The sequence below is a fragment of the Desmodus rotundus genome, chromosome 4 (genome assembly GCF_022682495.2).
Source record: "Desmodus rotundus isolate HL8 chromosome 4, HLdesRot8A.1, whole genome shotgun sequence".
In the NCBI taxonomy this organism is placed as follows: Eukaryota; Metazoa; Chordata; class Mammalia; order Chiroptera; family Phyllostomidae; genus Desmodus; species Desmodus rotundus.
Window position 1 is genome coordinate 141957925 of NC_071390.1, and position 20380 is coordinate 141978304.

General features: G+C 33.9%; 1 protein-coding gene across 16 annotated transcripts in view; it reads left to right on the plus strand.

The window, feature by feature from the left end:
- Positions 1-20380, plus strand: part of MLLT10 (MLLT10 histone lysine methyltransferase DOT1L cofactor) — a 258378-nt gene that overhangs the window by 176578 nt on the left and 61420 nt on the right. For 11 of the 16 annotated variants that reach the window (XM_053922164.2, XM_053922167.2, XM_053922169.2 and 8 more), the window contains 3 exons: positions 8525-8777; positions 12336-12905; positions 19791-19835. In XM_053922164.2, the coding sequence (XP_053778139.1) occupies positions 8525-8777; positions 12336-12905; positions 19791-19835 (868 nt within the window). The remainder of the gene's footprint in view (positions 1-8524; positions 8778-12335; positions 12906-19790; positions 19836-20380) is intronic. The other 5 variants (XM_024576220.4, XM_045183837.3, XM_024576176.4 and 2 more) reach the window with 4 other exon arrangements.

Genomic DNA, 20380 nt, shown 5'->3' on the forward strand with positions numbered 1-20380 from the left:
TTATGGAAACTCCTTTGTAGGTAACTGTCTCCTTTTCTGTTGCTGCTTTGAAGATTCTCTCCTTATCTTTAATCTTGGGTAATGTAATTATGATGTGTCTTGGTGTGTGCTTCCATGGGTTCAACTTTTTTGGGACTCTGAGCTTCCTGGACTTCCTGGAAGTCACTTCCTTTAGGTATTTGCCAGGGCGGGGCAACCCAGGTCACTGCATTGTGGTAGTATATGTGGGGGAGGGGTACAAGAGGGAACAGTGCCACTAGCTGGGCTCTCAGGTGGCTTTCAGTCACTTTCCCTGCTACCCACAAGCAAATTGGGCCCTTCTCGTGCTGATTCCCAGGTGGGTGGGCTGGTGTATGTTCTGGAACCCTGTGGGTCTCTCCAACAAACTCTCCTATGAGGCTGGGAATTTCTCCTACTGCCACAACCCTCCCCCCACCCCACCCCCCGGTTTTTACTGCTAGAGGTTTTAAGGCTTTATTTCCCTGTGCTGGGACCCTGCACTGGGGGGTCTGTCTCACCCCCTGGTTATTCTCTTCAGTTTACCCGCAGGCAGATGTGGGCCCGCCAGGTCTGCCAGCTCCCACCTTGCCATATGTCCTTTCTGCCCATCTCCACCCTGCCAACCATTCTGATTGAATGTGTCTTCTTTAACTCCTTGTTTGTCAGACTTATTCAGTTTGATTTTCTGGCACTTCTGGTTATTTTTTTTGTTTTTAGATTTATTGTTGTCCTCCTTTTGGTTGTTTGAGGAGGCAGACTGTATCTACTTATGCCTCTGTCTTGCCAGAAGTCTGCTTCATAATTTTTTGTTTTAATGGTTGATATGATGTCCTGTATGAAAGAGATGGTGGTAAGTAGGCATTATCTATTGTGCTGACAAGGCATTGTGAGAGGGAAACATTCAGTAGTCTTTTGATTAGACTGTGCCCCAGGACTGTGACCTTCACAAGTATGTCTACTCCTTCCCCTGCCTTGTTTGGTGGGATAGAATGCTGCTGCTGTGCTGGGGGGCATTGGAGTTGGTATATCCCATATCTAGGGACTTCAGGCTCTGATGTAACCCCAGCAGGTTATGGTCTGGGAAAATAGTTTTTCCTGTAAGCAGGCCTTTTAAAGAGGAACAGAATACTTTGGTATACTTTAGAACTGTTCCTTTCTTTCTTCTGGTACTTACTGTGAAGACCTGGTAGAGCTCCTGGAGATAAAACTCAAAAAATTTTAGGACTCCCATATGACCGAGTCCTGATGGAGTTTTTCTCTCTCAGACTTGTCCGCACTGAGTCTTCAGCAATTTTTCAATTATTCTTGAGGTTGTTTTTACTCTGATACTGGTTCCCATGGAGATTTCTGTTGGAGGTATATTGTGATTTCTGTATCCATGTGCTTGTCTCTCTAATCTTTGGGGCAGTGGTTTGCCATGTGATCTCACAGCTTCAATGGATCTACGAAGAACTATTGATTTTTGAGTTCAGCCCTTTACTTGTTAGGATGGAATGAAAAGTTCCAAGTTTCTTACATGCTGAATCAGATTCCACAAGTGCTAATGACAGGAATTTGATGCTGTAAACTTTGTTCTAAGCATGATTTACAAATTTGATATGTTTTATTTTCATTTTTATTTAGTTAAACAATACCCTGTTATTTCTTCTTGATTTCTTCTTTGACCCATAGGTTACTTAGAAGTGTGTGATTTACTCTTCAACCATTTTGGGATTTTTCACATATCATCTTGTAGTTTCCACTTTAATATTTTTCTATCCTTTAATTTCTTTTAAAATTTCAGAGATTTAAAAATAAATGACACAATACAGATTATGTTGTTTGATGTCTTATGTGCATTTCAAAAGAATGCGTGTTTATTTTGTTCTTGTTGTATGGAGCTTTTCTATAAATGTCAGTTCAAGTTGATTTCTGCTTTTTAAGTTGTCTGCATTCTTACCAATTTTTGTTGTGTCTACTTGTTTAGTCAGTTATTGAGAAGGGGTTATGAATTATGGATTTTGTTATTTCACTATTTTCTGTCAGTTTTTACTTTATTTGTTTTGCAAGTCTCTTATTAGGTGCAAAAACATTTAGGATTTTTGAATCCTTGTGATGAATAGACCTCTTTATCTTGGTAATATTTCTTATCTAAAATTTAATTTTTTAATATGTTAATATTAATTCAATTTTGCTTTATTGTTAGATTTATATCTTTTTCGCATACTTCTAATGCCTTTGTCTTTTATTTAAAATGGGTTTCTTGTAGGCAGCATATAATCTTGAGTTACTTTTTTTAATGTTGTAATCTCTGCCGTACAATGGGGTGTTTGGGTAATTTACCCATAATGTGATTATCGATACGATTGTATTTAAATATATCATTTGTGAATTCTTTTTTATTTGCCCATTTCTCATCTTTTTTCTTTTAGTCATTGAATATTTTTATGATTTCACTTTGGCTGACTATTAATATTTAATTCTGTATTTTATTAGGTTGCTCTAGGTTTTATGGTATACATCTTTAATATATCAGTCTGCCTTCAAGTGATATTTATTATACCATTTTCAGATGTTGTATAAGAACCTTGTAGCTATATATTTCCATTCCTACCTGTTGGCTTTTGTGTTATTTTATCATTTAAACAATTTTGCCTATTTTATAAATTTCACAGTTAATATCTTTGCCCCAAATCATCAATTAACTTATAAAGAGGTTTAAATAATTAAAGCCTTTATATTTACTCATGTAATTACTGTTTCTAGTGCTATTAATTACTTTCTGTAGATCCACATTTCCTTTCTTGCTTTTCTTCTGTCTAGAAAACAGTCTTTAGCATTTACTGTAGTGTTGATCTACTGGTGATTAGTTTTTTCAGTTTTTTTTTTTAACTGAAAATCAGTTATTTTACTTTTGTTAGTTCGTTTTTTTGCTTTTTGAAAGTTATTTTAGCTCACTATAGAATTCTAAGTTTATTGTTGTTGTGTTATTTTTTAGTACTTTAAAGATTTTCTCTACTGGCTTCTAGCTTACATTGTTTCCATGAGACATCTGTTTTCATCCTTATCTTTGCTTCTTAGCCCATAAGGCATCTTTCTTTTTGTTAAACCCAAGGCTGCGTTTATCATTTTCTCTTCGTTGTTGGATTTTAGTAATAAGAAATTTGATCATGATGTGCATCCAGAGTTTTCTTCATATACCTTGTGCTTGAGGTTAGTTGATCTGTAGGTTATAGTTTTCACCAGATTTTGTAATTTTTCTGCTACTTCTTTTAAGTTAATTTTTTCCCCTCCCACTCTTCTTTTTGGTACTCAAATAACATGTGAATTAGGCTTTTTAACAGATTACCAGACCGTTCCTTCCTTTCCCCTTGTTAAAGTCTCCTTTTTGTGTTTTGTGTTTGATAGTTTATGTGCTAGGTTTTTAGAGTTGGGTTAAGGTGGCTTTTATAAGACACCTTAGATTAGGACATAAATTTTAAAAGCCAGCATTATTATGTTTCATCATTGGGTGGCCCTCTTCCCTCTGCTTCCTTCTCCCAAATGTGGATTACAGAGCCTTGTAGAATAGTGTAAGGACAAAAAAATAACTGCTATTTCTTTGGTTACCTTTTATAGAGTCATTGTTGAATTTGAGTCTAATTTAAAATTTTTGTTTGAAATAGGGAATACTTTTTGTTTTTAGTTGTACATTGGTGTTGTATCTAATCTGAGGATATGTAATTGCAGTTAGCTATGAAACAAAAATCATGCATACTCTATTTTAGACATTGACATTAGATACTGATATTTTTATACATTAAAAATAGACATGTCGCCCTGGCTGGTGTAGCTCGATGGATTGAGCACAGGCTGTGAACTGAAGGGTTGCCGGTTTGATTCCCAGTCAGGGCGCATGCCTGGGTTGTGGGCCAGATCCCCAGTAGGGGGCGTGCAAAAGGTGCCCACGCATTGATATTTCTCTCCCTCTCTCCTTCCCTTCCCCTCTGCCTAAAAATAAATAAATAAAATCTTTAAAAAAATAGACATGTCTATTTTTAAAGAATTCATTAAGTTGCCTATAAGTCACAATATAGACCAAAGTATTTATGCCCTTTAGAGACTTTCAATGTGGTGAAATATTCAGTTTTATCTCTAGTGGAAAAGGAAAAAAGGCCATATTTTATTCAGTTGAATAACAGTTGAAATAGTTAGTTTGAATTTTATGGGTCAGCTTACATGAAAACCATGTATTTTTAAGCACTATAGCTTTTCTCAGAGCAGTGAGATGGCAATACTAAGAGTTATTAAGGCTGTGAAACTGAGGAACCAACACATTTGTGTTTTAGGCGTACTTACTATGTTTCTTTGAGCCTTACCTCACTCAGTACCTTCTCCTTTTACTTCTTTCTGCATCTTCTTGATTTTCAGTTGACTATATATTTATAATAGAATTCCACAGTGCCATATTATTTAAACAGCATATTATGGAAAAATACTCTTAACTTACAAGCATGGAGTTAAGGTAGAGGTCTTTCTTTGAGTAAAAATTTTGTAACCTTTTTTTCTTTTAAGTGTAATTTTTTTAACTATTAGACTTCTCAGCTAAAGTTTTTTTTTTTTTTTTTTGCTTTAGAAGTCTGTGATATCTTTTGAAACTTAAAATGTGTTAAAGTTTTATTCAAAATAAAATGTTATGTCATAAGGTTTAAGTATCTAATCACTATGTTTTACACCTGAAACTAATATAATGTTATATATCAACTGTAGTTTTATTTAATAAGACTTTTGTCACTGAAATTTGCTTAATTTTTATTTATTGCTTTCCTTGTAATATCTTTTCTTCCAAATGTCATTTTTGATTAGATTATGGACATATTTGTACTCCAGGGGTAAACAAGTAAATTCTGTTAAATGAATGGGGAAATTTACCAACCCTAATTTAATTGTTAGGTGGAAACAAATAGTATATTCTGTTTTTGATACCTCACCCAGTTATTTCTCCTTTCCTTATTAGATACATGAACAAAGTACTTTTTTTGATACATGAAGAATAATACTACTGTGTTTTCTTTAGATGATTTTTAAACTTCACTAGGGTCAGATGTGAGTGGGGTGGAGAACCTCAGTATGACTCATGTTATTGGGGAAAATTATTTGAAAAGTGAAATGGGTGGCTTCCCAAATGACCTGCCAAGTATGGGTTCATGTATCTGAAATCATGAAAGTTAACCATTGTTAAATGAGAGTGTGTTTCTTCCAAAATTTACATCGAACCCTTTATTCATATTTATGGATTATAGTTTGTTAGATTAGTGATTATAGTCTGTTTTTATTAGATAATGTCTCATATTTGATGATGAGAATTTGTTATTAACAGTGAGATGATGTGGGGTGGGAGAAGTACCAGGAAGCAATAGCAGAAAAGTAGTAGTAAAGAACATTTAATTTTTTAAAAATATATTTTATTGATTATGCTGTTACACTTGTCCCATTTCCCCCCCTTCACTCCACTCCATCCTGCACATTCCCCCCCACCCGCATTTCCCCCCCTTTAGTTCATGTACATGGGTCGTACATGTAAGTTCTTTGGCTTCTACATTTCTTATACTATTCTTAACCTCTCCCTGTCTATTTTCTACCTACCATTTATGTGGCTTATTCTCTGTACCTTTTCCCTCTCTCTCTCTCCCCCACTAATAACCCTCCATGTGATCTCCTTTTCTGTGATTCTGTTTGTGTTCTAGTTGTTTGCTTAGTTTGTTTTTGTTTTTGTTTTTTAGGTTCAGTTGTTAATAGCTGTGAGTTTGCTGTCATTTTACTGTTCATATTTTTGATCTTTTTCTTAGAGAAGTCCCTTTAACATTTCATATAATAAGGGCTGGGTGATGATGAACTCCTTTAGCTTTACCTTGTCTGGGAAGCACTTCCTCTGCCCTTCCATTCTCAATGATAGCCTTGCTGGATAGAGTAATCTTGGATGTAGGTCCTTGCCTTTTGTGACTTCAAATACTTCTTTCTAGCCCCTTCTTGCCTGCCTGCCAGGTTTTTTTTTTTGTTGGTTTCTTTTTTCTTTTTTTTTTTTTTTTTTGAGAAAACAGCTGATAGTCTTAATGGGAACTCCTTTTCAGGTAACTGTCTCCTTTTCTCTTGCTGCTTTGAAGATTCTCTCCTTATCTTTATTCTTGGGTAATGTAATTATGATGTGCCTTGAGGTGTGTTCCTGCTTGGGTCCAACTTCTTTGGGACTCTCTGAGCTTCCTGGACTTTCTGGAAGTCTTATTTCCTTTGCCAGATTGTGGAAGTTCTCCATTATTTTCTCCAAGAAGTTTTCAATTTCTTGCTCTTCCTCTTCTCCTTCTGGTACCCCTGTGATTCAGATGTTGGAGCGCTTAAAGATGTCTTGCAGATTTCTAAGCCTCTCCTCATTTTTTTGAAGTCTTGTGTCTCCATTCTGTTCTTGTTGAATGTTTCTTTCTTCCTTCTGCTCCAAAGTGTTGATTTGAGTCCTGGTTTCCTTCCATTCACTGTTGGTTCCCTGTTGGTTTTTCTTTATTTCACATAATGCAACCTTTATTGCTGCCTGAGTCTTTTTTATGCTGTTGAAGTACCCAGTGAGTTCCTGGAGCATCTGGTTCCTGTTAACCAGTGTTTTGAACTGTGCATCTGATAGGTTGGTTATCTCTTTGTCCCTTAGTTGTATTTTTTCTGCAGCTTTGAAGTGTTCTTTCATTTGGGCCTTTTTTTTTTTTTGGTCTGGGCACACCTGTTACGTAGTAAGAGGAGTAGCCTTAGGTGTTCAGCAGGTCAGGGCTAGTTGCGGGTTCTGATGCTGTATGTGGGGGAGGAGTCCGAGAGGGACCACTCTGCTCTCTTGAGGTTTTCAGTCACTTCCCCCGCTACCCACAAGCAAATTGGGCCCTTCTGGTGCTGATTCCCAGGTGTGCGGGTTTGTGAACATTCTAGGACCCTGTGGGTCTCTCCAACGAACTCTCCTGTGAGGCTGGGAGTTTCTCCTGCTGCCTCCTCAACCCCACAGGTGTTTTCAGTCAGAGGTTTGAGGCTTTATTTCCCCTCGCAGGAACCCTGTGTTGCACAATCTGTCTCCCCAATTGTTCCTCAAGAATGCGGGACTGTCTGGTTCACCAGCCACTGCTTTGTCTGCCCGGGTCCTCCAGCTGTTGTCTTTCCGAGAGTCATCTCTACCCGGGTGCCCATCTCCACCCCTCCTACCTGTCTGGATGAATGTTTATTCTTTAATTAACTCCTTGGTTGTTGGACTTCCATACAGTTCGATTTCCTGTCAGTTCTGGTTGTTGTTTGTTTTTAAATTTGTTGTCCTTTTGTTTGTGTGAGGAGGCACAGTGTGTCTGCCTACGTCTCCATCTTGGCGGGATGTCTAAGAATATTTAGTTTTTAAAACATTGGAAGTCTCTTAATTTTCTTTCTGAATATTGATTCTGCCAAAAATGCCAACTATTTTGAAACATGATTTTATTGTCACTTTCTCATTTTTAAAATTTACATGATGGTTAGTATTGAGTGGTAGTTATATGTGGGAAATTTCGATTTTGAATATTTTTAGATTTTTAATTTGTATTTCATCAGAGATCTCAGTTATATGTATTAGAAAAATATTCATTAATTTATTCAACAGAAATTTAGGGCTAGTTATATTTCATGTACTTAGTGAACTTAACGATGACAAAAGTCCCTGACCCCATGGATTTTACAAACCTTTCATTTTGAAGCCCATTAATTAATGTACATCTGGTATAAGACATTTTCTCATTTTCATAATCATTTAATTAGCTGATATTTGCACACACCTTATATTAAAATGATTGTTAAAAACTGGAAACTAATTGTTTAAACGAATATTTTGCTGTTTTCCCTAACACATGTAAATCAAGGGGATGATTGAGAATCTATTTTAGGGTCTAATAATACTTTTAAGTTTTAAAAATCTTAACGGCAAAATAAAACTTTTCTTACCTTAGTGCTTGGAAGAAATACTTTGTGTTACAAAGGCTTTAGTCTTTCTTTGTGAAAAGCAGATTTCACCTGAATTTAATAATTCTTGGTCTAACCTGTGCTAGCTCTGTCCTTTTAATCTCATGGCTTTATTCCTCTAATCAATTTGTGGCATCTCACTTCTCATTGTTGCCTTCCTGGGCTGAACAATAAAGCTGATTTTAATTTCATGCTTAGGAAGTATAGTATGTTATTGTTGAGAAAGTTGCTGTTTGAGAAACAAATGTTTTCAGTATTATTTACTAGGTGTCAGTGAATAAATAGGACTAATATGTATTTTTACTGATTGCTGCAATTGGATGCTCAAACACCTATAAGTTGTCTGCATTTTTTGAAAGAGTGTTTGTAACAGACTCAAATAGTTTTTACATAATGCTTAGGAATTACTGGTTTTTATTACAGAACTTTCATGTTACATTATAAGTCCAATAGTTATTTGTTATTATTAATGTGCTACCATTTTTTTTATTATCTGTAACCAAATTCTAATCATTGTTTTTCCTTTTCCTTTCTTTCTCAATGAAAATGTTAGACTTATACAAGCACTAGCAGCAACTCTATATCTGGATCCTTGAAGCGCTTGGAAGATACTGCAGCACGATTTACAAATGCAAATTTTCAGGAAGTTTCTGCGCATACAACTAGTGGAAAAGAAGTTTCAGAGGCTAGAGGGTCAGAGGGCAAAGGGAAGAAATCTTCAACTCACAGCTCAGGTCAAAGGGGAAGAAAGCCTGGTGGAAGAAATCCAGGAACAACTGTGTCGGCAGCTAGCCCTTTCCAGCAAGGTATTAATTATAATGTTTTAGTTAAAATACTTATTCTTATGATTATCAGTAGTAGTTAAGTTTTGTAAAAGAATTTGTTTTTTTTACTATTTATAACTAGTGCTGTAGTAAGATTACTTCCAAGGCTAGTGTTCCTTGTTAAAATGTTTTTGGACTTTTGCTTTCTTTTTATATTATGACATGTCCTTCCAAAGTTGAACTATAATATTTAAATAGATGTGGAATAAAATTAAGTTTGGGGAGAAAAGCAACAAAAGCTGGAGTTTTGCTTTTTGCTAATAGAATAGTCATCTTTTTTATAAATTGTTTTTATTTACCTTTCTGAATTATACACTAAAACAGTTAAGGTATATATTTTTAGAAAGTAAACAAATGTTGGGTAATTTTTTTAGGGCATCTAAATAGTTCTCAGTAAACAGTGTTATTGATTATTAATGCATTATAAAGCTTGGTGTTAAAATAGAATTTTGCTCAGCCTACATATCTTTTGGTAAGTCAGCTAGCTATATTTATAGCATGTCCAATTGAAAAATAATTTGTTGTTTAACTGAAATTTAAAATTGACTGGGCATACTGTTTTTTTACATGAGTAACTCAGCTAAACTTTAGAATACATTAACCCTATGCTCTAGGTTTTAACTTTGTGTAATTCTTTTTTTTTTAGATTTTATTTATTTATTTTTAGAGAGAGGGGAAGGAAGGGAGAAAGAGAGGGAGAGAAACATCAATGTGTGGTTGCCTCTCTTGTGCCTCCCACCAGGGAACCTGGCCCATAACCCAGGCAGGTGTCCCAACTGGGAATTGAACTGGTGACCCTTTGGTTCTTAGGCTGGTGCTCAATCCACTGAGCCACACCAGCCAGGGCTACTTTGTGTAATTCTTAGCATGAACACAAATATTTTGAGACATATAAATGTTAAAACTAGTTGAGATAAATATATTAGTAAAATATACACTTAAATACCCCCGCGCTCCCCCCCATGCCTTTTTACTCTCTAGGAGTCAATGAGGGGGTGGGGAATTGTCCTTTTCTTTACCCTATTGAAGCTTTTGCTAATAATAAAAATTGTATCCAAAGTCTACCAAGATACAATGTGAAGGTGTAGAGAGATTGCCTAGTCTCCTGACCTCATTAAAAACTTTATTTGTATATTTTAAACTAATAGTTATTTTGGGCTATGAGATCTTCAGAAATCCTTTTTTTTTGGCCTTACAATACCAAAAATAGACAATAGAAAAGAAGTAAAATGCCAAACTTGTTTTATTTTGGTAAGTTTACTTTATGTTAGTTTTTTATGCCACTGTGGAAAATAAATAGTAAAACCTTAATTTTTAATGTAACTTTATTCACATTTTTAAATGTGATATTAGGAGAATTCAGTCATCTGTACAATTAAGAACTTATTTTCCATTATAGAAATTAAATTTTTGAGTTTTTAATATATCTTGAAGTGCTATTCATTTAGAAAAGAAATCTTTCATTTTCTTAAGATTCACACCATTGAGTCTTTTCCTACCTCTGTTAAGACATGGGTAGCAAATACTTTTTTATTTTTTTATATCTGAGATAATAGTCTATAAAAGGTGAAATATAAAGGTAGGATATTTAGGATACTTGGTTTTCTTTTTTTCAGTGCAGGTAGTATGTGAATTTTAGAAATAAACATTTAAAGCACTGGATAGACTAAATTTAAAGTATTTGTTACACTGTATTGTGTTTTTAACACCAGCTGTACAAAGAAAAATGTGTAGAAAAAAAGATAATGATAGATCAGAATGGCTAATAAAGAACTTCCTTATAGCTACTAATTAAGTGGCAAATGACAGTTATCCTTAAATGATTGCTGTAATGTAAATGTCTTTTAATATATATGATTTTATATATAGACATAGCCTGAAAATGCTTACATAGGAACAAGTACTTTTATAAATGCATAAAACAGATACTTCTTGAAAAAGTTAAATTTTAAACTATTAATATTCTTTTTTAATGAGCCATTTCAGAAGAGCTTATAATTTCAAAATCAAAACCTTGGTATTTAAAAAAAAATTCTTGTGTGTGAGGAAAAAAATATCTTTGTAAATATTTAGGTGGATTTATTTATGATTATTTATGAATATGCTCTGCAATAAAATTTAACACTTGGCCTGAAATTTCCTTCCTACCCCATTAAACACTTTATTTTGAGCTTTTGTTTCTAAATCCATTAGTTAAAATATGACATAGTTTAATTTTGTGAAATAAATTTAGATTTGTAGTCACAACTAAGTTCATTTCATTTGGCAAGCCTGAAGAGAGGATTTGGTGTGATGGGATGATGAACCAAACTGTTGTTTCATCCCAACCATATTATTTTTCTGCCAGGCACAATATCTTGCCGTGTATAATACGCTACTGTGTATAGTGTGCACCCATGTTTTTGGCCTGAGCTTTTAAGAAAAAATCTTTTGCTTTAATTTTTTAATTCAATTTTTTATTCATTTACATTTAGGTATTTGTTTTCTGTATTATAAAGGAGTTTTAGCTCTTATTTTTGAACATATTATGGTACAAGAAATTTTGTGTAATAATTACAAAACACAAGAACAGATACAAGGTATTTCAGGTACTACTCATGTATAATACGCATCCTTATTTTTCCCTCAAAAATTTTGGGAAAACAGTGTGCTTTTACACACGGCAAAATATGCTAAATAAGAACCTGAGGTTCTCACTCATAGTGACATGAGGGGCTACAAACGTACGTTACCTAAAGAGTATGGAAAGAATAAGCAGTTGTGAAAGAGGTTCATGAGAGGAGAGCCTCTCCTGTGACTTTTCTTTCAGAAAAACGATAGCAGAATGTTAGTGGCTGGTTTCCTTGCTCTGTGTAACTCCATGAGAAGTGGACTAGAAGAATGTAAGGTATATAAATTAGGTTTTATGTGATCATTATTAGATTAAATCTGTGTTTTGGTAGGGTAGCTTTAACTGAGTTAACAGCATTCACCTACATTATCTAGAAGATCAGAACAACTTACAACTTATGGAACATCTTTTGGTTCTTACTGTATGTTTGGAACATTTTATAAGTATATCTTCAGTAATTGAAAAAGAAGTTCCCCTAGTCATTCCAAGTCCAGCTGTAGTCTTGTCAGTGTCTTCTTGAGATTTTGCTATTCTTCAATCCTTCCTCAAACATACACATATTTGGGGGAGAATTGAGGAATGCTGCCATGGTAAAAGGTAGGTTAAATAAAGTACTTCGTATATCTTGGTAGTTATATAAGTAATAGTTTACAATTAAATTTAATAACTATAAAATGACAAGTATTTTTTAAAGATGATTTTGTACATAAACTTGTTTTCAGTAATAATCCTTTTAAAAATCTACCTTTATTAATGTAAGTGATGTCCTAAGTTTTTATGGTTAATTTTTTTCACTTTCTCTTTTTTGATGATGATATCATTTCTACTGCTCATGGGAACTTTTGCATCCATTTTTTTCTTTTCCTACCACCCCCCTTTGTACTTCCTTTCTTTTTCTTTCTTTCTCCCCCCCCCCCCCCCCACTACAGGCAGTTTTTCAGGAACTCCAGGCAGTGTAAAATCATCTTCGGGAAGTTCAGTACAGTCTCCCCAGGATTTCTTGACCTTTACAGACTCAGATCTACGTAATGACAGTTATACTCACTCCCAACAGTCGTCATCAACCAAAGATGTACATAAAGGAGAGTCTGGAAGCCAGGAAGGGGGGGTAAATAGTTTTAGTTCCATAATTGGTCTCCCTTCGACCTCAGCGGTTATTTCGCAGCCTAAAAGCTTTGAAAACTCACCTGGAGATTTGGGTAATTCCAGCCTTCCTACTGCAGGATATAAGCGGGCTCAAACTTCTGGCATAGAAGAAGAAACTGTAAAGGAAAAGAAAAGAAAAGGAAATAAACAAAGTAAGCATGGGCCTGGTAGACCCAAAGGAAACAAAAATCAAGAGAATGTTTCTCATCTCTCAGTTTCTTCTGCTTCACCAACATCATCTGTAGCATCAGCTGCAGGAAGTATAACAAGCTCTAGTCTTCAGAAATCTCCTACATTACTCAGGAATGGAAGTTTACAAAGTCTTAGTGTTGGCTCATCTCCAGTTGGTTCAGGTAGGGATTTCCCCGTTGTTTTTCTACCTTACTTCCACCACCATCCCTCTTCCATTACTCCAAAAAGTAAATTCATTTTAAACTATTGTTATGATAGTACTTGAGTTGCTAACTGATATTTGATATTATCTTGATGAAAAAATGTGTTATGCTCTTAGACAATTTGGTATTTGGAAAAGATGTTTGGCACTAATCTGATGTTACTTAAATATAGGATAAATAGTTTATTGGTTATTTTTTTATGAAACACCTAGAATTTCCCACTTTTATTTTTGCTTCACTTGCACAGTATTTTTAAATCCAACTAAGAATTTACATTTGAGGTGAGAAAGTTTTTGCTCTGTTTTTGATTGGTATTTGCTTTTGAGCTTTCTTTCTCTAAATTTCACTCTTTATTTTCTCAACAATTCCTCAAATTCTACCTGAATTACTCCATCTGGAATATTTTTCACTCTGATACATGATTTAAATTTATGGATTTTAACAATCACATTTCAGGAACTATCTGAAATGATTTATATTCTTTCTGTTTTCCAGTATGTTTAACAGTTTTACCGTAATCTTTATTATAGTCTGAATGAACTTATACATGTTGTTATTCACACCATTGAAATACTTCTTTAATGTGTATTTATATTACTTTCAATTTTTAAAAAATTTAAATGCAAGTTTTTGGACAGAAACTTAACTGTTTATTAGTTAAATGGACATATTTTAAATTGCATCTTGAATTTAAGGTAATTATTTCTGATTGTAGAATTGAGATTTTGGCTAAAATAAATTCTTAATGGATGTTATCAGTTTTATTTGTTGGTAGATAGAATGGTAGGAAGTGGTATGGAAAAATAATAAATACAATTTAATGAATGTTCATGTATATTTTATAAATACAGAATTTTGGATTTTTATACTTGTGTAGATAATTTCATTAAGTAAACCTAAGTGATACCATTCTATGGGAGAAGAGATGTGAAAAATAATAACTATAACTACCATTTATTTTGTGCCAGGGTCTGTTAAGCACTTTATAATTATTATCATGTATAATCCTTACAACAGTTTTATGAAGTGAAAACTATTAAGGCCTCTATTTTACAGCCTATAAAGGCTTAGACAGATAAAATAATTTTTCTAAGATCACACATCGGGGATTTCTTTCTATTTCTTATAGGTAGCTTAGTGGTAGACCTGTTTGAAATGAATGGTGTTTTTTTGTTTGTGGTTTTTTTTTGAGAAACGGATGGAAAGTACAGAAGAATTGTTTCATTAGTAGCATGAGAGATGGTTCTAGAGCAGGATTTCTCAATCTTGTCACTGCAATATTGCCGTTTTGGTCAGGGTAGGTAGTTTTTGTTGTGCAGTGCTGTCCTGTGCATTGTAGGATGTTTATCAGGGTCCCTAGGCCCTACCCTATAGATGCCAGGGACATCCAGCACCCCCACCCCTTAATCAAAAACAGTTTTCCCCCTGTTTCCTACTCCCCAGGGAACAGGGAGGAAAAATCTCCCTTGGCTGAGAACCATTGTTTTGGGTAGGAGGGATATAAATTGCATTGAGAAATTAGTTCATTGAGAAGGTATAAACATATTGTACATTTGAACATATATTGTATTTATGTAATATGAAACATATTTGACATTTGAGACCAGCATGTCTTAGCAATTAGTTTTAGCCCCAAGTGACAAGAAAAGTAAATTTAGATGAATTTATTCAGAAAAAACTTGAGTTTATTTTCATTTTTAGCAAGAGGCATAGTAATCAAATGGGTAACTTACTGAGAAAATTAAGCCTAAATTTGCTTTTGTGAAGAGATCCTCACTGATTTCAATGCATAGAATTCTAGTCTGATAATTAGTGAATTTCAGGAATTGCATTTAGATACCATTTGAAACACATCTTCAAATTAATGGAATTAAAATAATTAATTTACTGCATTTTGCCATGTGTAATGTGCTTCAGTGCAAAACGTGCACCCACAAAAAAATCCTTTGTTTTAATTTTTTAATTCAATTATTTATATTTAGATACTTGTTTTTTGTATCATAAAGAAATTTTAGCATTTATTTTGGAATGTAGAGATATTGCTTTCTAGAATTACACTTTTAACACATAAGCATAAATAAAAGAATTTGAAATGTTTATATAGATACAGAATTAGTACTACCCATGTATAATGCGCATCCTTACTTTTCCCTCAAGAATTTGGGCAAAATGCACATTATGCATGGCAAAATATGGTACATCTCTGAAAAGATTTTCCTACTCCTACCTGTTACAAATTTAGAGAGATCTTAGGCATAAGAAATAGTATTCTTTACACAGTGATTACTTTCAGAGGACAATGTTTGTGGTATATCTGTGGAAGAAAAATGAATTTGTATTCTTTTTACCATAAATACTATTTCATGAAAATAAATGACTTAAACTTAGACTTGCTGGGATTTTTTCTTAAACTTGTACCTAAAAAACTTAAATTTGTGTTTCAGTTTCTTCTTACACTTACACTTGTATGTCTTGTTAAAGTGAAACTATAGTAATGAAACAAAATTAGTTACTTAAAACTATTCAAGATAATATATTCTTTAATTTTGTGCATTTTAATAAAATTTTTAGGATTAGATCAGAGCACTCTCTTATTGATACACTTAGTACTAAAAAGTTTTTCTTACCTAGAAGAAGCTAGCTAAATGCCATTGATATTTAGAAATTATGCTTTCTTGGCATAAATTAAGAATTACCAACTGTTGTGGAAACAGTATATGTTACATACTGTCTGAAGCGCTTGACAAGCATCAAGTATTATTGCTCATATAAAAAAGAAACAATTCTCACAGCTCTGAGTCATGAAGCTATGCATTTTTCTTGATTTCAAACAACTATAAAATTCAAGGGATATTTGCTGATGAGAGTTTAAAACTGCAATAGTATACATGTTAATCATACTTTAAGGAACAGGATCAGTGAGAATTTGAGCCAGTAATTTAACTTGCAACAGTAGTATCTCCTCTTAACATGAAAATATTAATTTTTCCTTTGGATTGATTTTAGATTGAGAAATCATTCAGTAATTGTAAAAGCAGGAAACTTTCTCCCTGTATAAGTAAGTAGGAAGGAGAAAATGTGTACTGTGTAGTACATTATCAAGAATTGTTTTCATGGTACCCTTTTAAAGAGATTCATTTGCTATAATGACAGGTTAATAATTTAGTAATAATGAAAGTGACATTTGTAAGCATCTTTTGGCTATGAGGTTAAGACTATCACATGCACTGTAATCCTAGCTCCATGAGGTTAGGGGCTGTGTTTGTCATGTTCACCACTGTGCTCATTGCCAGCACGGTGCTTTGAGCTAATATCAGGTTGGTCAGAAAGTCTGTTTAGTTTTTTCCATAAAATAAGATACATTTTTCATTTTCAGTAATAACCTTAGTGACTTGGATATTTTGAGTATGTTCGCTATCTCCTTAGTGGTATAACATTGATTGTTTTCAATTAATGTCTCAATTTGATTGCTGTCAACTTCAACTGGTCTACCCAACTGTGGAGCATCATCCAGTGAGAAGTCTCCAGCATGAAACTTCCCAAACCACTTTTAACACGCTCAGTCACTCACAGCACCTTCTCCATACATTGTGTGTTTACCTTTCTTGAAATAATAGAGCATAATATGACAAAAAGTGTTTATTTTCCTCCATATTCAATATTACAATGGCTACACAAAAATTCACCAATTTTTTTTTTGATGCATGCTGATGTGACAGTTGTCACAATACAATCTCACAAAAATGTTCCGAATGAAGTTAATGACAACTAAGCGCTACTAGAACCATCTTATGGAAAAAAACCAAATGAACTTTTTGTCCAAACCAATAAATGTTAAACATCTTTTGAAAAAATGAATGAATACTACCAGTAATAACTGAGAACATACCATGTGGTTAGTGTTGAGTATTGTAAGGTATTTTGTACTTGCCTTCGGGTGTTTCTAATCAAGTTCCATGAAAAGCTTTATACATAATTAAGCTTTATAAATAATTAATTTTACTTGATCAGGGCTTTGGATTGTAAGGTTTTTATTTTAGTAAATTGAAGTATATCCTGATGAATTACCTACTGTTTTACAGTGACTTGTACAACATGAAAAACTATTGTGTTGTTTTAAGTGATGACTAAAGGTTGTAAATTTTGGTTTGTAGATTATGTTAAGCTTTTTGTTGAATTCTTTCCTACAAATATTCTTTTAAGATCCTAACAAGTAGGTACCCAGTTTTTTGAGACACTGAATATTAGTACAGCATTTGAAAGAGTTGACATGCAGTATTTGTCCTTTTCTTTTTTCCTATTCAAATATGTTGACCACATGATGAGAGTTTATGATTTACTAAAGTGAAAGTTAACATTTAAAAAAATGTATTGGGGTAACATTGATTAACAACATTATATAAATTTCAGATGTACAATTGTATAATGTAATCTGTATACTCCATTGTGTACTCAATCCTAAAGAAAGTTAACTTTTTTTTCTTCACAAATCATCCTATTTTCTCTGAGAAAAATCTGGTATTTGTTAAATGATAAGGAGTTGATGGTTTAACCGTAACTTTTTTTTCTTTCCATACTGTTTTTTAAAGTGTACAGTTCCCTATTTTTTTGTTTTTTAAAAGATTTTATTTATTTATTTATTTTCGGTGGGGCAGGGGGGGAGAGAGAGAGATGCCCCACCCGATTGGTTGCCTCTTGCCTGTCCCCAACTGGAGACCTGGCCTGCTACCCAGGCATGTGACCTGACCAGGAATTGAACTAGTGACCTTTTGGCTCACAGGCTGGTGCTTGAGCCACACCAGCCAGGGCACAGTTCCCTGTTTTTAAAAATTGTAGTTGTCACTAGTTCTTTAATATAATGCCATACCTTTCTAAGTTAAGATACGTGAAATCTGTTTCAGTGGTGGAATTCTTTAGTGGTGATAACTGCTACAAAAGAAGATTCTGGAAAGGTGCTCTTTTGGCTGTGATCCTTTCTACTTAATGTTAAAATCTTAAAGATTTCATGGAGATGAGTTATTAATACAAACATCACTTCAAGAGAAGTTTGTTCTGACTTCTATGGAGATAATGGAAGTTTAATTTGAGGCCGTGTCAGTAACTTTGGAAGCGTTCTTGTTAAATATATCCCTATTTATGTTATAGGTTATAAAATGAAACTGATAAAACTTTCCCTGGTAAAATATTTTAATTGGGAATAGGCTGATTCTGTAAACAAATAAGAGAATTATAAAGCTACAAATATTAATCTAATAAACGTCAGAAGAGTAGAGTTACTAGTATAGTATTGTAGATCAAGGGGTAGATACAGTTATTGAGCATAATTCAAACCTATGCTCAGGCTAGTGACTTTTATATACTTTGATTATTATTGGGTCATAAATGAAAATCATATAGGATATTGGATGCTGCTAAAACCAGAATTTACCCTGGCATTGGCTTTCTTGGAAAATCCCCTGATTTTGTTTTGGTCTTCAGTGAGTGGACATTTGGGCCTGCACCATAGCTGTCTTTCCACAGAAATACTAAAGGCCAGAATAGCAATATTCCATTTTTTTCCCCATTGAGAAAGGTTTTTGGCTGAGTGTCCTATGATTATTTTTCAGCGTTGTTCTAAACAGCTTCTATTTCTCTGTAATGTACCATGTTGGTCTCTTCAGTAGCCCTCACTCCCTTTTTAAATGTCAGTTGTGTTGAATTTGTTAATGAGGCATTAATGTGGCAAATTCTCCTACCATCTCTCAGTTTTGAGTGTCCCCTGGAAAAGACTTACACTAATCTGGTCTAAATGTTTCATTTTTTTTTAACAACATCAAATGGAAAGTTCTATTAACGTTACAATCATTGAAAGTGAGCACTGGCTTGCTCTATCTTGCTTTGCGTTCTTATTGCAAGTTATTCACAGTGTGCCCAAGATTAGGCTTGACTCCTGAGGTACATATGTCGTTTCCCTGGAAGGCTCTGTTGTACACATGGTTCCTAGAGGTCATGTTTTTGGTTTAATAATATTCAGAGAATTCGCAGATATCCTTTCTTTAAAAGAAGTTGGCCATTAATGTTAACCACAACGGAATACCAGTTTCCAGGGTTGTCAGGGTTGTGAGTCAAAACCTTAGTCCTGGTTTTATCAAATGTTTTTGCTTTTGCAATGCCACTTAGAAATTTATTTCCCATTTTCTGAGCAGCTTTTGCTTTTAACATTGCTTTATTGCCTTATGTCACCCTCCGCTTGTTCTCATTTGGGTGGAGTAAAAGAATAAGAGTAATGGCTTATTCATTCATTAGCGTCATCAGAAATGAAAGGTTACAAGAAAGTAAGCTGAGTGTGGTTTAATGAGTTTTATACTGTTCTATAAATCATAATGGCTTCTGCTTGTATATAAACTAAACAGTTTTCATACTTAAATTGTAATTTCTAATTGACCACAGCATTCAGATGTTTTTGATAAACTGTTCACAGCTAATGAATTACATGAAACACATTAGTTTATCACATTGCCTAACTACACTTTCTCTTAGTAGTGAATCCATTTATTCTTAGACATTTATTATGCAGATTCCTTTGTAAGCCTTTATGTGTTTTCCTCATTCTTTATCCATACATGCACACACACAAATTCCTACATTATCTCATTAAGATTTGTGAGAATTTCATCATGTTTGGTCTTCCTGTCCCTCACATCCCAATTACTGGCTTATCATTTCTGTACCCACAGTTCTGTTTGCTCTTCTCAGCTAGATTTTTTAGGTGAATGTTTTCCTATTTTTCTGGCCTGTTTCTTTTTCTACTTTTGAGTCACTGACAACTTCTTTGCTGATTTCCTTTCTCCTCCCTCCCAACAGAAATTTCCATGCAGTATCGGCATGATGGAGCTTGTCCAACAACTAGTAAGTTGTCAAACTGGGTTGGTAACCCAGGATTTTTGACTCCTACTCTAGTGCTTTTTCTAGTGTATTATGCCACCTCTGAACCTCTAAATTTTAATTTTTCAAAATACAGTTCTTAATTGAATAGATTTCTTTCTCATACAAAGATATCTTAAGTTGCTGCTTTGTCTTGTGTTCAGGATCCATATTACAGTCAAATTGTGAACAAATTTTAATTATTGTTGTCCCTTTAATATGGCACTTCCATTGCAGAATTGTGATGTCTGTCACCAGTGAAGTAATATTTTCAGTATTTTGGTTTTCATTAATCTTGATGTTAATACAGTTTTTCAGTATTTATATATTGACATTAGATAGCTTTCTTGCTTAGACTGCTACATTTTCTGAGACTACGAAACCCAGGATGAGAGAATGTTTGATGGAGTTAGATGATAAAATGAGGTTCTTCTTTATAATAAATACTGTGGAGCGTGACCAAAGGTGGGTTTACCTACATAGAATTTATATAGGTACTTTTTGCAAGAAAGATATTACATTGTTGGACT